Source organism: Macrobrachium nipponense, chromosome 12 (genome assembly GCF_015104395.2).
Source record: "Macrobrachium nipponense isolate FS-2020 chromosome 12, ASM1510439v2, whole genome shotgun sequence".
NCBI classification, from domain to species: domain Eukaryota; kingdom Metazoa; phylum Arthropoda; class Malacostraca; order Decapoda; family Palaemonidae; genus Macrobrachium; species Macrobrachium nipponense.
Genome location: NC_087205.1, coordinates 68,920,045 through 68,938,748, shown reverse-complemented (window position 1 = coordinate 68,938,748; position 18,704 = coordinate 68,920,045). Strand labels below are relative to the sequence as shown.

The following is an 18,704-nucleotide window of genomic DNA, read 5'->3' as shown; positions in this document are numbered from 1 at the left end:
TATCAGAAGCCTGGTGAAAGAAGCGCATGCGATATGTGAGGAAAGTCAATACAAAGTTCTTAAGGTCAAAGCTCATGAGGTAAGAGCTATTGCCACGTCATTGACTTTTAACAAACATATCCCTGAGTAATATTATGAAGGCAACATTCTGGCGTTGCAACTCAGTCTTTGCAAACCACTATCTGAGAGACGTCAAAATTACGTATGAAAAGTGCTTCGGGTTAGGCCCGTACGTATCGGCGGATTCGGTGCTGGGGCAGGGAGCCGAGACATATCCTTTAGTAGTATATATTTTTTCCCCTTGTTAGGTTGTAAGTTTTTGGTTGTTTGAAAAACATGCGGGTAGGCATGTTTTTCATTTCGTAGTGCTAACAATGATTAGATTGGTTAGTGATCGGTGTATGTTTGAGCTCCTTGCAATGATAGTGGTTAGGTTCTGTCATATAAGTGGGCGAATCCCCGTTGACAGATCCTGCTCGGATTCTATCAAGTAAGCGGACAACCAAATCCCTTTGATAGACCCAAAGAGTCTGTCAGCTGTAGGTCACGCCCTCGCTGAAGCTCTTAAGGCAACGCAGACTCATAGACAGTAACTACGAAGTCTTCTGCCTAAACAGGTAAGAACCAAGGTTGTTTTTACATCCTACAACTAGTGTTGTTTTCCCCTTTTTTCCATATTTATATTGCTGTCTCTTTCCCTCCACCAAGGGTGTCAATCAGCTAAGTATATATCTGACAGGAAAGTTCATGTACAAAAATGTTATTGTTAGTTATACAATAAGGTTTTGTACATACTTACCTGGCAGATATATACGATTGATGCCCGCCCAGCCTCCCCTCAGGAGACCGGTGGAAGGAAAAATTCTGGCTGGAAAGGGAGATTGGTTTCTTACATCCGCCACCCCAGCGGCGGGTAAGGTAGATCACCTGACCTACCTGTCGCGTGTGCCGCGAGTTTTTGAATTCTGTCGTGACGTCAGAGACGTATAGCTAAGTATATATCTGCCAGGTAAGTATGTGCAAAACCTTATTGTATACTAACAATAACATTTTTGTTACGCAGAATTGTCATTAAAAAGCTTAGGTTAATGATTGTAATGTGTTAGTATACAAAGACAACCTTAATCAGATTTTCTATCAATAAGGCATCTCATTTCGGTGCTGTTACCAATATTTCTAACAGCTCCCACGTGCATTTAAATCCCCGTTCGGTGGCCACTGTATATTTGGTGGCTTAAGTAACGATTTTGAATACTACTTAGAATGAGAATGTATGAATTTACAGTATAACTGACATCTTGTTCCACATATAATTTATACTTTTAATTAATTTTATTTCACATTTATCACTGTTGCAATTGGTGTTTGATTACCTCCAAACTCTGTATATAAAACTTGAACAAAACCGTGGAAATAAGTGAAGTTAGCGTATCTATTTGTAATATATGTACATTAATATTAGAGCAATTTTATCCTCATTGCATTACTATAACAACTACAACTAGAAGTCATGAAAAGTTTAAAAAGGCATCGGCATATGTGTGAAGCTCTACTCAATTGGCGGTGATGATTTGCCATTCCTAGTACACAAAAATAAAAAGTCAATATAGTAATATAGACCTAAATCAATGAAATTGCTAGTAAAAAATACAAAAGTGTTTTCATAAACAATTCACTCATCCTTCTGCTCACAGATGATTTTTGGCCACCAGATGTACAATAAGGCTGAAATATTGTTCCCACCACTGCTCCGCTGTAAACAAACATATTTCAAGTGGAATTTGTGGTGTATTAAGAACAAAATGTGTATACTAATTACAATCAAGTAAGCACTGTGAATATGACTTCTCATATTTTCACAAATATAGGCAACTAAGTTGTATATATAATTATATATATATATTATATATATATATATATATATATATATATATATATATATATATGTTGTGTATATGTATGTATGAATGAATGAATGAGTAATTTTCACATCACTGTGATTCATATAGATCATTCGAGCTACAAATGTCCTTTTAATATCTAATTCGCTCTACCTCGGAATTGATATATTTTCATATATGTACCGAAGAAGGGGGAATTTTTGAGTCAATAATAATTTAGTCCCCCTCATGGGATCGAAATGAAATCAGGAACGGCCAGTGACGTTATCCAGTCGGCCAACAGAGAGGCCGACTGATAACGTCACTGGCCGTTCCTGATTTCTTTCCTGTCCACTGGACGGTGTTCGATCCCATGAGGGACGAAATTATAATCAACCAAAAAATTCCCCTTCGGTACATATGAAAATATATCAATTCCGAGGTAGAGCGAATTAGATATTAAAGGACATTTGCAGCTCGAATGATATGTATATATATATAGATATATCACATTTCCGTGATACATATATCGAGCTACAATGTCCTTTAATATCTAATTCGCTCTACCTCGGAATTAATATATTTTCATATATGCTTAACCTAAGGGGAATTTTTTCTCGATAATAGACTTGCCTTGCCGGACCATTGGGGCGCGAACCCATGGATCCTTTCAAATCCAGGAACGTCAGTGGTCGTGGTGTAGGTAAAAGCTTCACTGACATTCTTGGATTTGAAAGGATCCATGGGTTCGTGCCTGGTCCAGGCAAGTCTATTATCAAGAAAAAAATTCCCCTTCGGTTAAGCATATATGAAAATATATTAATTCCGAGGTAGAGCGAATTAGATATCAAAGGACATTGTAGCTCGATATATATATACACGTGTGTGTGTGTATATATATATATATATATATATATATATATATATATATATATATATATATATATATATATATGTATGTATGTAATGTATGAAACAAGTTTGGGCTGAAAAGAACATTTCACTATACACATAGAGTAAAACAAGTTTTAAATGTTAAATCCTTTACAAGATGGATAGTTTTATCTTGAAAAAATAGTGCAACTTAAAAAATGTCATGGAGTTTGTGAGAAGAGATGGCAAATGGTGCTCTGAGAGGCTTATAGCAGTTTCCCATATAGCCGCTCAAGAGGCTTGTAGCAGTTCTTGGGTTAAGAATTAAAACTTTATTATATGTATCAAAAGCCAGTATGAAAGTAAAAGATATTAGTGTAGTTAACATTATTTAATAAACATTTGCATATAAACTGTAAAAAGATACCAAACCCTTGGTAAGAGATTAGTATTTTTAAATAACTAATAAGGTATTCTACTACGACTATGCAAATCATCTTCATTGAATTTTGGGAGATTATATTGTAGATGGCAGATGACTGCACATCAGAGACTAAAACAGTATGAAGTTCATGGACAATGGGGGTGAAAGCTATGATTGTTATAGGAACGAGTTGAGCGTGATAGAATAAAACCTCAAGTTTCACATCAGTGTTTAAGCCTGTTGGTGTTTTATATATTTTTTTAGGGTATAGCACAAGTCAGAATCTATGTCTGAGCTAGACCGGTTATTCCATTACAATAATTGACCTCTTGGAGAATGATTTAATTGAGCCAGTTCTTTAATAGTCTGTGTGCATCTTTCATCCCTTTAAAAGTGGTGGAAAGGATGAAAGAGTTAGATTATTTTCAACTATTTTACTATTGGCTTGGGGCTTCATTCTACATTTCAGATACATAAGGAATGAAACTTAAAATATTATTATTAAACTTCTTGAAAGGAAAAGGCGTGATAGTTGTATCTCTTAAAAGGAAAGGCATGACTTGTAGGTATGAGGCTTACTAAAGTATTCATTGAAAACATAGAAATAAATTTAAATCTTAGTTTTATTTAGTGATTATATACTAAATCCATTTGAAATCTTACAGTTTGTCAAAGATGGTGTGTTCAAGGCAGAACTTAACCGCTTCCTTACCAATGAATTAGCTGAGGATGGTTATTCTGGAGTGCAGGTTCGCCATACCCCAGCAAGAACGGAAATCATTATTCTTGCCACCCGTACTCAGAATGTACTGGGTAAGTCATTGTTTTAAGCTAATATTAAGTACAATACATTGTTTGAATAGACTTATTTGAGGTTTTTTGTATACTTGTGGGATGAATTCTAATATTCAAATTCAGTGTATACTAATGATCTGATGTTTACAGGTGAGAAGGGCCGTCGCATCAGGGAGTTAACATCTCTGGTGCAGAAGAGATTTGGTTTTGCTGATGGAACTGTTGAACTCTATGCAGAAAAGGTTGCTCAGCGAGGGCTTTGTGCCATTGCACAGGCAGAATCACTTCGATACAAACTGGTGGGAGGCTTAGCTGTCAGGAGGTACGACTTGGTTACGCTGTAGCTTTTGTAGGGGGTGTCTCATTATCTCGTATTTTTGTATTTATCACCTTTACCAGTGATTTTTTCGGTTCTTTTCTTGGCTTACAAGTGTTATTTTATCATAAATGTTCCGTGTAAGAAGTTTGGTTGTTGATGGTAAGCAAGTTCTCGTAATATTAGCATATATAATGAAAGCCAAGAAAAGCCCCAAAAAATCACTGGTAAAGGTGATAAACAAAAAGGTGTGATAACAAAACTCTCCCTACGAAAGCTAGGGTAACTCTAACTCTTGTTTGTAGTTGTTGACAAAAGTTCAAAATCAGCTAGTCTTTATTTTATAGAAAATAGTGGGATAATATCTCTGAGAAAAAAAAGAAGAAAAGGGGTACTATACCCTATCGGCTCCTCCTTGGCGATTTGGGAGGGGCCCCTACGTTGCCAAATGTACTTCTCTCGAATTTTTTAAAGGCCCTACCTTTCTCATTTACCCCTTTTAATCCATGCGGCTGCGTTTGTTAATGTCTCATGGGAGCAATTATACTTCTGGGGGTTCCCTGTTGCCTCGACACTCCAAAAATATTTCCATTCTTCCAGGTCTCTGTTTTTCATATAAGTAATTAAATCTCTTTTAGGACTTTTCTTGTGATTATCACAAGCCACTGAATGAGAGAGAGATTATTGGCAGCTATTCAATTTATCATCTTTATATAATATACTCTCTTTTCTTTCCATTAAGAGTATTCATAACATTTTTCTATTCTTATATCTTCATAAGGGTTTGTCAAAACAAAAAAATTATTATTTGGGTCATGAATGTCATATAGTGATAATAATAAACAAGAATGACAAGACTATATTATAAAGATAATATTACGGAGTTATAAATACATAACTTTTAAGAAACAATTTGTTATATATATATATATAAGTAAATTAATTTTGGGAACTGAAAAGAATATTTGCATTCAGAATGGTACCAGCTCAGCATGAAAGACAATTAAGCGACAACTACCTTTCCCAGTAGGGGGTTTAGTCCCGGCTGTTTGACCTCTTCATGCCCTAAGGTCAGCTTAACACCTGAGAGAAGAACTGGCAACGCTGGAAAATATTTTTTGCCAAGTTTAAGGGAAAAACGTCGTGTTGTTTTTCTGTTGTTAAAAGCCAGAAAATCACGAGGGCTTTCAATAATCGGCAAAATTAATTAGAAATCAGTACATTTGCATTGTATAACTTATGCTGCATTCAAATCCTTACAACATGAGTGGGAATATATGATTTGGCATCGCAGGTGACCGCCGATGCCCTGCCCTTTTCGCCATCAAGGAACCGATAGGGTATAGGTGCCTGCTATGCTTTCCAAGACACCTTTGAGTGTGACAATAAGACAAACATAGTTTTTCTCAAAACATTAGTTTTATACATTCAAATCTCCATAACTCACCTATTTAGGAATGGACTTGAATACTTCAAAAAGCATTATTTTAAGTAATTATTTGCATGTTAGTTTTCCATTTTTATTTGTAGTATTTCTTTATATATAATGTCTAATATAATTTTTGTTTTTGGTGCTATCTACTATTTTATTCTTTCATTCATAGTAAACAAAACCTAACTTGACAATTTTATACATGCAGTTTTGTTCTTTGATACAAACTTGATTAGGGTTTTGAATATTTGAAATTGATTGATAAACAATTGTGGAGATGGTTATCAAATTGCAAAAATAAAAAAAAGTATAAACAAAAAATATTCTTAAAAATACATTTTTGTACATGAACTTTCCTGTCAGATATATACTTAGCTATACGTCTCTGACGTCACGACAGAATTCAAAACTCGCGGCACACGCGACAGGTAGGTCAGGTGATCTACCTTACCCGCCGCTGGGTGGCGGATGTAAGAACCAAATCTCCCTTTCCAGCCAGAATTTTTCTGTCGCCGGTGACGACTACTGTGGTTGTTACCTCCTGACAGCTTTATTCATTTCTCGTTGCCGTGGATTTATTTGGACTGACTTTCGGTGAAGTACCTGATCTTGTTGGCTTGGCATACGCATTTGTGGATTGTTTTTGGATATTGATTTGGATTTTTCTTTGATTTCGAGATGTCTGAGTTAGAGGTTAAGAAATCTTCTATGTTTAGAGTGTGCGCTATGGATGAATGCAAGGTGAGACTACCGAAAGCTACGGTAGATCCTCACACAGTTTGCTTTAAATGTAGAGGTAAAGAATGTTCTTTTGATAACCCGTGTAATGAGTGTGAGAAGTTGGATGAGGGTGAATGGAAGGCTCTTTCTTCCTACTTGAGGAAGTTAGAGAAAGACAGGGTGAGAAAGGCTTCTTCTAGGAGTTCTAGTAAGTCTCGTATTAGCGAGTTAGAAGAAAATCCTGTTGTAGCATTAGAACCTTCTCCAGTTTCAGCTCCTGCGCCCTGCATCGAACCTAAGGATACGACTACGGAAGTGGCAACCATGAGAGCCAGATCCTTAGCATGGAAAAGAAGATCCGTTCGTTGCAAGGTAAGAGTAGTGAAGGTGAATTGTGCAGTGACCCCAGTGCAGTGGAGGGTGCGTCTGATCGGCTCCTTATGCTTCCAGGCCTAGACCTCTTCCAGACTCCCAGTCCCCAGTGGAGGAGGAAAGTCAAAAGCCGCAGGAAGGTTAGGGAGAACTCCCACCGATCAGGCGTCCCCTCGGTAGATCCTGATGCTCGTACCCAGGCTGCCCTTGTTCGCTGCGAAGAAGGAGGTATTGCGCCAATGCTTCTCTTCGTCTTCCTCACCTTCACCTAGAAGAGGATGGAGCGCCTCGGATTCTTCACGACCGCTGAAGAGAGCCTGGAAGGCGCCTGGCTCCTTTCCTTCCAGCCCGGAAGTTTTCCAGAAGAGCCGGAAGTAGAGATCAAGAAACCCAGGAGGGAGCAGGAGTTCTCGCCTCATAGTACGGCTTCGAGCCTCTTCTCCGGTGGAGGATTTTACAAGATCTCCAGCTCGAATTCTTGCGGGACTGCAAGCGCAGATTTCGGCACTGGCGGGCTCCTTGGCAGGAGGAACGCGTCGGAAAGACGTCTCTCTCCCTGTCAAGAAGTCTAGGATTCCTTCACCTGTCTTACCGTCTCAGTCAGAGTCGGTTCTCTCTCCTTTATCAGCGGATGGAAGGAGGCGCTCTTCCCTCAGCAGGCGCTTGTCGTCTTCCAGCATCAATCGCCCAAGAAGCTTTCTCCTGGTGACTACATCTCTCCAGTAGGAAGGGTATCTAGCGACTAGTAGGCGTTCGTCTAAAGACAGGCGTACAAGCTCGTCCCTCGCGCTCTTTTACGAAGATCCTTCATTCCCCGGATAAGAGAGCTCACTCTTTGATGGATTCGTCTAGAGACAGGATCTCGCCTTATGTTAGGCGCCTGAGCCTAGTAGGCGCTACTCCCCAAGTAGACGCTCTCCCGCTCCCAAGCGTGGTGCGGAGGATAGGGCTTTTCTCCTGATAGGCGCTTTTCTCCTGATAAGCGCGGCTCTACTTTTAGCCGCTCGATTCAGGACAGGCGCGTAGAGCCTGAAAGATATGTCTCTTCTGGGAGACTACCTTTTGAAGAGACACACAACGTCGTGAAGTTTTGTGGAGCATGGTAGACGCCGGTCTCCTAGTAAGCGACCCTCCAGACCTTTCGCTCTCCTGTAGTAGGCGCCAAGAGCCTAGTAGGCGTTCGCCTCATGGTAGGCGCAGCTCGCCTGGCAGCCGCTCTCCTTTGAACAGGCGCATGGAGCCTGAGAAGCGCCTTGGAGATAGTAGGCTCTCCTCTCTAGCAGGCGCTCCCCCTTGGAAGCCCGGAATTCTAGGAGTAGGATTAAGGAGCAAAGAGCAAGCACTCATCAGAGTAGGAAGGACTCATTCGAGAGGAGCTCTCCAGAAACTTTGGCTTCCCCTGATAGGCGCCAGTCTACTACTAGACACTCTCTGGACAGGCGCATTTCTTTAGAGAAGGCTAACTGCACTCGTAAAGAAGCGGAGGGTTCTTCAGTGGATGAAGTTGAACCTTCAGAAGAGGATTTGGTGAAGGACTCGTCAGTTTTCGTCCTACAAGATCCTTACAGATCTACTTCTTCAAGAGTTTGGAGACTCCCTTACTCCCGTCGCTCCTCCGTCTCCTCTCTCTTTATTCTCGACTTCGAAGAAGACGAAAGTTTCCTCTTGTGTGAGGATGAAGCCAACCATCTCAATGAAGAAGGCTTTGAGAGGTGTTGGTGATTGGCTGCTTTCTAAGGAAGAGAAAGGGAAAACTGTGTTTTCTTTCTCCCTCCTTCCAAGCTTACGGGCAGACTCGATTTTGGTACGAGTCTGGAGAACCCTTAGGTCTGGGTTTCCTTCATCGGCGGATGCGGACCTTCTCTTCTCTGGTGGATGCAGCACGACGCTCGGCTCTTTTGTCGGCTAAAACGACCTGGGCTATGAACGAGCTTGACCCACCTGCTGAAGGGAATGTTTAGAGTCTTGGAAGTCTTCAACTTCCTTGACTGGTCTTTGGGGGTCTTGGCTAAGAAGACTCAGAACCCGGATGCTATTTCGCCAGAAGATCTAAACAGTGTTCTAACGTGCATTGACAAAGCAGTTAGAGATGGATCGAGCGAAATAGCCTCCCTCTTTGGAGCAGGGATCCTTAAGAAGAGATCAGTCTTCTGCTCTTTTCTGACGAAGTCTGTTTCGCATGCCCAAAGAGCCTCTCTCCTGTATTCGCAGCTCTCGCCTCTTGCTTTTTTCCAAAGAAGATAATCCAGGACATCTCAGGATCTATCTCTGCGAAGGCGACTCAGGACATGCTCGCACAGTCGGCACGGAAGCCTAAGACCTCCTTCCAGACGAAGACTAAGAAGGAGACTCCAGCTAGACAGGAGAGCCCTTTCGCGGGCCCCCCCTTCTAGAGCCTCTACCTCGAGAGGTAATAGAACTTTCAAGAGAGGTAGATCCTTCTCACGCTCTGTCAGAGCTAAGAAGTAGGGAAGTAGTCCTCCAAACACCAGTAGGTGCCAGACTTCTAAGATTCTCGGAAGCCTGGACAAAGAGAGGAGCGGACAACTGGTCCCTCTCTATAATAAGGAAAGGATATCTGATTCCTTTTACGGAAAGACCACCGTTGACAACGACTCCGAGGGAGTTGGTGGCCAGGTACAGATCCATCATGAGCCTTGCTTTAACACAAGCAGTGGAACCAAATGTTCGAGAAAGAGGCTATAGAGCTAGTGAGCGACCCTTGCTCAGCGGGCTTTTACAACCGCCTTTTTCTAGTTCCAAAAGCCTCAGGAGGATGGAGACCGGTTCTGGATGTAAGCGCCCTGAATTTCTTTGTAGAAAAGAGGAAGTTCGCCATGGAGACGACATCCTCAGTGTTGGCGGCCCTTCGGCCAGGGGACTGGATGGTGTCCCTAGATCTTCAGGACGCTTACTTCCATGTGCCTATCCATCCTTCGTCAAGGAAATACCTCAGGTTCATGATGGGAGGAAGGATATTCCAGTTCAGGGCCTTGTGCTTCGGCCTTTCAACAGCCCCTCAGGTCTTTACAGGCCTAATGAAAAGAAATGTAGCAAGATGGCTACATTTGGAGGGAGTCAGAGTGTCCCTTTACTTGGACGACTTGGCTGATCAGAGCCAAGTCTCAGGAAAGATGTTTGGAGGACCTACAAAAGACCCTTTTCATGGCAAGTTCTCTGGGACTTTTGGTGAACTTTCAAAAGTCTCAGTTGATCCCCAGTCAAGATCGTCTCTATCTGGGGAATTCGGATGGCTTCTTCTGGATTTTCGGGCTTTTCCGTCTCCAGAACGGATAGCCCCGAGGGTCAGAGAAAGTCAAAGCCTTCCTAGAGAAAGAAGTATGCACAGCGAGGGAGTGGATGAGTTTGTTGGGGGGACTCTCCTCGTTGGAGCAATTCCTTTCTCTAGGAAGGTTGCACCTCAGACCTCTCCAGTTCTTTCTCCATCGAAACTGGAGGTGTCGTTCACAAAACCTAGAGTTCTCCTTCGAGATTTCAAAGGAAATCAAGAAGGACCTCTCTTGGTGGGGGGCGGACCAACCCTCTCAAGTTTGCAGAAGGGATGTCCCTTCACATTCCGAACCCCAACCAAGTGTTGTATTCCGACGCCTCGGAAACAGGTTGGGGAGCGACGCTCGGCTCAAGAGAAGTGTCAGGCACCTGGAACAAGGAACAGGTGACCTGGCACATCAACAAGGAGGAGCTGATGGCGGTTTTGGCTAGCTTTGAAAGCTTTCGAGCCCCACGTCCTAGCTTCAACAGTTCAGATCAACTCGGACAACACCACGGCCCTGGCTTACATCAGGAAGCAAGGGGGGACTCACTCTTTCTCCCTGTACGAGACAGCAAAAGAACTTCTGCTTTGGGCAGAAAAAAGGAAGATTTGTCTCCTTACCAGGTTTCGTACAGGGGAAGAAAAGAACGTCGAGCAGCACCTCCTAAGCAGGAAAGATCAGTCCTGCCGGCAGAGTGGACTCTGCACGAAGATGTTTGCCAGGACCTGTGGAAGCTTTGGGGCAAACCTCATATAGACCTCTTCGCCACAGCCAAGAATATGAGGATAGCCAACTACTGCTCTCCGATATCGGACCCGAGGGCAGTGTCGATAGACGCGTTCCTACTAGTTGGAAGGGTCTAGACACGTATGCTTTTCCTCCATTCAAGATACTGGGAGAGACTCTAAAGAAATTTGCAGAATCGGAGGCAGCAAGGATGACGCTGGTAGCCCCGTTCTGGCCCGCACAAGTATGGTTCACAGAGGTACTGGAATGGTTAGTAGATCTTCCGAGAACATTACCACAGAGGATCGATCTGCTCAGACAACCCCACTTCGAGAGGTATCACAAAAACCTCCCCGCTCTAGATCTGACTGGCTTCAGACTGTCAAAAGTTTGGTCAGAACGAGAGCTTTTCGGCAAGAGTTTGCAACGGCTATCGCAGCAGCAAGAAGGCCTTCTACCCTTAGAGTCTACCAATCGAAGTGGGACGCTTTCGGCGATGGTGTAGGAACCATCACTTTTCCTCTTCCAGTACCTCTGTGCACAAATAGCAGACTTCTTACTTTTCCTTAGGGAAGAAAGTGGATTGGCGGTATCAACCATTAAAGGCTATCGTAGCATGCTATCTGCAGTGTTTAGGCACAGAAACTTAAACATTTCAGAAGATAAGGACCTTCATGATCTAATAAGATCGTTTGAAACATCCAAGAAGGTTTCTCCAGGGGTTCCGAGTTGGAATCTGGATGTAGTGCTACGACTTACCTGAGGTCCAATAAGTTCGAACCGCCTCAGTCTGCATCGTTTAGAGACCTCACGAAGAAGACAATTTTCCTCATGGCATTGGCTTCCGCAAAAAGGTTAGTGACTCCATGCACTAGAAGGAAATGTGGGATTCAGAGGAGATGCAGCTATCTGTTCATTCCTTCCTTCGTTCTTAGCCAAGAACGAGAACCCCTCAAATCCTTGGCCTAGAGCTTTGAAGTACAAGGATTGTCTGCATTAGTAGGCGAGGAAGCAGAGAGGTCTCTTTGCCCAGTAAGAAGTTTGAAATTCTATCTACAAGAAGAAAGAAAACTTAAGGGCAATGATGTCAACCTTTGGTGCTCTGTAAGAGATCCAAGGAGGACACTTTCGAAGAATGCGCTTTCTTTCTTTATCAGAAGCCTGGTGAAAGAAGCGCATGCGATATGTGAGGAAAGTCAATACAAAGTTCTTAAGGTCAAAGCTCAATGAGGTAAGAGCTATTGCCACGTCATTGACTTTTAACAAAAACATATCCCTGAGTAATATTATGAAGGCAACATTCTGGCGTTGCAAACTCAGTCTTTGCAAACCACTATCTGAGAGACGTCAAAATTACGTATGAAAAGTGCTTCGGGTTAGGCCCAGTACGTATCGGCGGATTCGGTGCTGGGGCAGGGAGCCGAGACATATCCTTAGTAGTATTATTTTTCCCCTTGTTAGGTTGTAAGTTTTTGGTTGTTTGAAAGAACATGCGGGTAGGCATGTTTTTTATTTCGTAGTGCTAACAATGATTAGATTGGTTAGGTGATCGGTGTATGTTTGAGCTCCTTGCAATGATAGTGGTTAGGTTCTGTCATATAAGTGGGCGAATCCCCGTTGACAGATCCTGCTCGGATTCTATCAAGTAAGCGGACAACCAATCCCTTTGATAGACCCAAAGAGTCTGTCAGCTGTATGTCACGCCCTCGCTGAAGCTCTTAAGGCAACGCAGACTCATAGACAGTAACTACGAAGTCTTCTGCCTAAACAGGTAAGAACCAAGGTTGTTTTTACATCCTACAACTAGTGTTGTTTTTCCCCTTTTTTCCATATTTATATTGCTGTCTCTTTCCCTCCACCAAGGGTGTCAATCAGCTAAGTATATATCTGACAGGAAAGTTCATGTACAAAAATGTTATTGTTAGTATACAATAAGGTTTTGTACATACTTACTGGCAGATATATACGATTGATGGCCCGCCCAGCCTCCCCTCAGGAGACCGGTGGAAGGAAAATTCTGGCTGGAAAGGGAGATTGGTTCTTACATCCGCCCACCCAGCGGCGGGTAAGGTAGATCACCTGACCTACCTGTCGCGTGTGCCGCGAGTTTTGAATTCTGTCGTGACGTCAGAGACGTATAGCTAAGTATATATCTGCCAGGTAAGTATGTACAAAACCTTATTGTATACTAACAATAACATATCTACTCAGACAACCCCACTTCGAGAGGTTTCATCACAACCTCCCAGGTCTCACTCTGACTGCCTTTCGACTATCGAAAGATTTGTCAGAGCGAGGGGCTTTTCTTGCAAGGCTGCGGGCTCTATCGCTAGAGCCCGCAGAGCTTCGACGAGAAGAGTATACCAATCGAAGTGGAAGTCTTTAGGAGGTGGTGTAAGAGTCAGAAGCTGTCCTCCTCCAGTACCTCTATAGTGAATATTGCCGATTTCCTCCTCTTTCTGAGAGAGGAATCACACCTTTCTGTCTCAACAATAAAGGGATACAGAAGCATGCTGTCTTCAGTATTTAGAAATCGAGGGCTAGATATTGCAGACAACAAAGATCTACACGATCTAATTAGATCCTTTGAAACTTCAAAAGCAGCAACTCCTAGAACACCTAGTTGGAATCTGGACGTGGTCCTGAAATTCCTTTCATCGGATAAATTCGAGCTTTACATCTGGCTTCCTTCCGCGACGTCACTAGGAAATGCTTATTCCTGTTGTCTCTCGCTACAGCCAAGAGCGAGCGAATTGCACGCTCTAGATTCCAGAGTGGGGTTCAAAGGAGATGCTGCCATCTGTTCTTTCCAAGACAATGTTTCTGGCGAAGAACGAAAACCCGTCAAAACCTTGGCCCAGAAGCTTTGAAGTTAAAGGTCTATCTACCTCGTAGGCAGAGAGATAGAGAGGTCTCTCTGTCCAGTGAGAGCTCTTAAATTTTATTTAGAGAGGAAGAGGAACAGATGGGAGCTTGTCAACAAGGTCTTTGGTGTGCGGTGAAGAACCCCAAAAGACTCGTGTCCAAGAACGCCTTAGCTTTCTTTGTGAGAAGCGTAATTACGGACGCTCACAAGAACTGCTCGGAGGAATCCTTCGGTCTTCTAAAGGTCAAGACCCATGAGGTGAGAGCAGTAGCAACATCCTTGGCGTTCCAAAAGAATATCTCTCTTAAAAAATATCATTGAGACTACGTATTGGAGGTGCAATTCAGTGTTTGCATCTCATTATCTGAAGGATGTGAGAGTGACCTATGAGAAGTGCTTCTCTCTAGGTCCATTTGTATCAGCAGATACAGTGCTGGGTCTTGGAGCAAAGACTGATCCTTAAATATGTGTTTTTTATCGTACATAAACCCACTTGTCAGATATGTGCTTGGTTTTCTATTAGCAAGCTCACTGATGTCACACGGGAGCATAGTGTCATTGCTGGTAGGGGATCAAGGGTATGTATGGCTAGTAGGGGAGTACAAAAATTTTTTTTTTTTGATATTTTGTAAAAATGAAAGTGTAATTATGTTTCGAGTTTTTTGGTTGTTTGTAAGGAGTTTGGGGATAACTCCTTGCAATCTTAGAACTAACATGGATGTTAGGATCAGTGATCGGATCGGTGTTGTGCTCCTTGCAAGGTGTATTGTCATGTTAGTGGAAATAGCACCCAATGACAAAGGCCTTTAGGCTCTGCCGAGTAAGTGGATAAGATCCCCATTGGCAGACCCACAAGAACTCTTAGCCATAGATCAATATCTCGCTGAGGCTCGGTTGAGGCTAAGCAGACTCCAAGGCAGTAGACCGCGAAGTCTTCAGCCTAATAATGGTAGGAACCAAGGTTTATTAATACCTACAACATATGTTGTTTACCTGTCTATTTCAGTAGTAGCTGTCTCTTACCCACCACCAATGGGTTGCTAATCAGCTAAGTATATATCTGGCAGGAAGTTGAATGTATAAAAATTATATTGTCATGTTACAATAAAGTTTTATACATACTTACCTGCAGATATACGATTAATGGCCCCACCCAGCTCCCCGCAGGAGACAGGTGGAAGAGAAGAATTCTGATTAGAAAACGGGACTGGTTCCTAGTCCTGCCACCCAGGGCAGGGCGGTAGATCACCTGACCTACCGGTAGCGTGTGCCGCGAAATTTGAAATTCTGTCGGAGACGACGGAGTCTATAGCTAATATATATCTGTCAGGTAAGTATGTATAAAACTTTATTGTAACATGACAATATCATTTTCGGACCTTGTCTGGTTTGGGGATGTACTATATGATTTTTTAGATGCATCAGTTTGCAATCCTTAAGATCAGTGAATCTCCATGGCTTTCTCAATCAAATCCAGCTTTTGCTCTCAGAGAGAGGGCCATACCAGTAGTCTACAAAAAAGTAGTGTCCCGATACTGAGTCAGGGTCAGTAACCGTTTGCTGTTTGTGGAATGTCTGTTTTCAGCTTTATGTGACTTTCGGTGGCTTCTCGGCAAATTGTGTGACCTTTCTTGGCATACAAGAGCTTTGGATCCATTTACCACAGTTGGAGGATGGAACTCAGTTTGTTATCCTTAAAATGAGAGCAGTTGGTTTATTTACAGGTTCCATCGCCTCTCATCTCCTCTACACAAAGATAGAAGATACTAATGAACTGGCTCTGCGGCACAGTCCCTCACCAGCCTTTTGCATCAGAAATGCCAGGTTGTATATGTTAGATAGCCATTCTCCATTAACCTATACAAGTGAGACCAACAGACAGTCTATCAGTGACGCAGCAATACTTCCACTTAAGGAGTGGGTCATGTGTAAAAGGCTAAGGTTTGAAGTGCATAAAAAAAATTTCCTAGGTGCATAAACCTGACATCATTATCATATCCTACCCCGAATCCTTTTTTTTTTTTTTTTTTTTTTTTTTTTTTTTTTTTTTTTTTTTTTTTTATTATTATTATTTATTATTATTATTATTATTATTATTATTATTATTATTATTATTATTATTTTATAGCTGGGAAAAATATTTTTGCATTTTCCCATTTTGATTTAACATTGGTTAAAAATTTTCCCTAAAGGCTTGATTTTTATTCAAGTATCTATTAAACACCTAATAATCAAAATTCCTTTTATCTGGTTTATGACCAGATTGTATATGTATGTCTTTGTCTCTCTTTTTTTCATGAAAGTTAAAGGTTTCTTTTTTTTTCAGTGGTCTATTTTGTTGGGATTTACTTTGAGTGTCATTTCTTGTGGAAAATAGACAGCATGCTCAGTAATTAAAATGCAACTAATTTGTTTTCCATTACAGAGCATGTTATGGTGTCCTCCGCTTCATCATGGAGTCTGGCGCAAAGGGCTGTGAAGTTGTCGTCTCGGGTAAACTTCGAGGTCAGAGAGCCAAGAGCATGAAGTTCACAGATGGTCTCATGATCCATTCAGGAGAACCACGCAGGCATTATGTGGATACTGCTGTTCGTCATGTTCATTTACGTCAAGGTAACTTTAGAGTTTTTGCCCAAATTTAATGAACACACAAACTAACCTCTTGCTTGTCAAATGGGTTTTCAACTTTTGGTAAGATTGAATTGGAGGAGGGGGGGAAGATGTTTATTTCCATGTTGCTCTTATTGTTGTGGATATAACTAGCTTACCACATCTTGCAGGTGTGCTGGGTATTAAGGTAAAGATTATGTTGCCGTGGGACCCAACTGGTAAGAATGGTCCTCGAACACCTCTCCCAGATCACATCAACATTGTTGAGCCCAAGGAAGAAGTTTTGCCAACCGAGCCTCATTCAGAGAACAAGATGGAGAAACCTGTAGCAGTGCAAGTGCCCACCCCTGCACCAGCACCTGTACCAACTGAATAGTTGTACTAAAATCTTAGGGGAAAATAAAAAAAAAAATTAAAAAAATGGGATTTTATTATCTAAAAAGGAAATTTTTTGCCCAAAGTTCTTGGTGAGATCAGGAAAATAATAAAAGATACTGCTTTGTAGTTTATTTAAAAGATATTACATACAGGACCTCAAAAGACACGATACAAAGCTTGTAAACTCGTGACCATAGTGTGACCGTTGGTATTTTTTTATTGATTTGCTTAATATTTTAAGTTAATGTTTTTTAAAGTAAAAGAGCCAGACAAAAATTGCAAGTTATAAAATTGAAAATGAAATTTTCTCTCTCTCTCTCTCTCTCTCTCTCTCTCGTTCCTCGCTCTCCCTCTCTCTCTCTCTCTCTCCTCTCGCCCTTCTCCTCGTCTCCTGCTCTCTCTCTCTCACCAATACACAAAATATTCCTTGAAAATATTGTAATCGATCTTTATTCATATATATGTATAGGTACGAGTTGTCCTGCTTGCTTGGTGGCTGCGAGTCCGAATATCAGGCATTCCATTAAGGTGTGAGATATTTGTATTTCTGGTGACAGAAGTTCACTCTCGATGTGATTCGGAAGTCGCTTGGAGCCGTTGATCATCCCGTTGCTGAGTAATCACTAGTTCCAAGCCACGTAAAAACTAAAAAAAAAAAAAAAAAAATCCATTGTCTAAAAGTATTCCAACAGGACAAATAAGGCTCATCTTTCCCATCTTGGTATCGCCCTTGACATTGGAACAAATCTTGTAAATTGCTTACTTTATTTCTTCTATAAATATTACTTAACATAGGAATAACTTTAGTTTGACATCAGTTCTTCAGTGAGGTTTGCGGATTTTACTGTCTTGGCAATCAAGTTCGTACTCGCCAGCTGTAATTCTTTGATGTGTTACTTCAGTCAAAGACCCCAGAAACTTATCCAAAGTATTGAACCCCCCGAAACACACGAGAAATCAAATTAATTCTAGCTTGGTAAAAAATAAAAAAAAAACTTCTGGTCTCGTAGGGAAAGGAACATCTCTGTGGATTCCCGTTTCATCCAAAGACGACCTGTTGTAATCCTCTGGAATTTCCTGGTTTTGATTTGTAAACGACTGACTAGAGCTAACTTCTCTCTCTCTCCAATTTACCTATTATGTCGAGGTTGGCTCACGGTTGCCCAAAAAACCCATTTGAAGATCAGTCTGTGCAGTGGAAATTTCTCCTGGGGTTTCTTTGTGGAAATGCTTAGACACAGGACTGGCGCTTTTTTTTTTTTTTTTTGGGGGGGGGGGGTTGGGGGGAGATATCCATTGTTCCTTGTGTTGACAATATGTAGAGATCCTTTCATGAAATGCCATAGACCCAAAGCTATAACTGTCTTCCTCCTGACCGCCTTTGGCCACGGTAGAGGCAGATGTGGCAGTGCGTTAAGAAAAAAGCCCTGTCCCGTCTTGATTGTTTTCCCATATAAGATTACTAAAATAGTATGAAACGCGTTCATTTAAATTATAATGAGATATTTCTTTTAGTCTTATTGTTAAAAGAAATGGAAGGGAGTCTTCGATAGCCTTATTTGCACAATAAGAGAGACATTTGGATCTTTTCTTCACACTCCCGAGGCCGCCATGAAGACTTGAGATGGGAACTTGGATAGTATGGCCTGATACAACTACCATTTGAAGTTGTGCAATTGTATTTCATAGGTTACACAGTTACGCTAAGGCTAGTTTTTTTTTTTTTTTTTTTTTTTTCCTGTCATGCACATGTTTTGTAGTCTATTTTTGTGTGCATCATTCAGAAACAAATTTACACATTTTGAAAATAGTTCGAAGAGGGTTATATATCATGTATGTACGTGTATATATATATTATATCTATATATATATATATATATATATATATATATATATTAATAATATATATATATATATATATATATATATATATATTATAAACGAGCAACTCAAAAATGTAATTTCAGGAGGTTCAAGGTAGTCTTCTAGAATCCAATAACTTTGGATACATGTTAAAAGAACTGTTATCAGTAATTT

At 41.3% G+C, this 18,704-nt stretch overlaps 1 protein-coding gene across 1 annotated transcript in view; it reads left to right on the top strand.

Moving 5' to 3' along the window:
• The window catches only part of LOC135224583 (small ribosomal subunit protein uS3-like), a 28,071-nt gene extending 11,375 nt beyond the window's left edge, over positions 1–16,696 (top strand). Inside the window, exons 2-5 of the mRNA XM_064263713.1 lie at positions 3,843–3,990; positions 4,123–4,294; positions 16,105–16,292; positions 16,460–16,696. Of these exons, the coding sequence (XP_064119783.1) occupies positions 3,843–3,990; positions 4,123–4,294; positions 16,105–16,292; positions 16,460–16,665 (714 nt within the window). The 3' untranslated portion in view covers positions 16,666–16,696. The remainder of the gene's footprint in view (positions 1–3,842; positions 3,991–4,122; positions 4,295–16,104; positions 16,293–16,459) is intronic.
• The last annotated feature ends 2,008 nt before the right edge of the window (positions 16,697–18,704 follow it).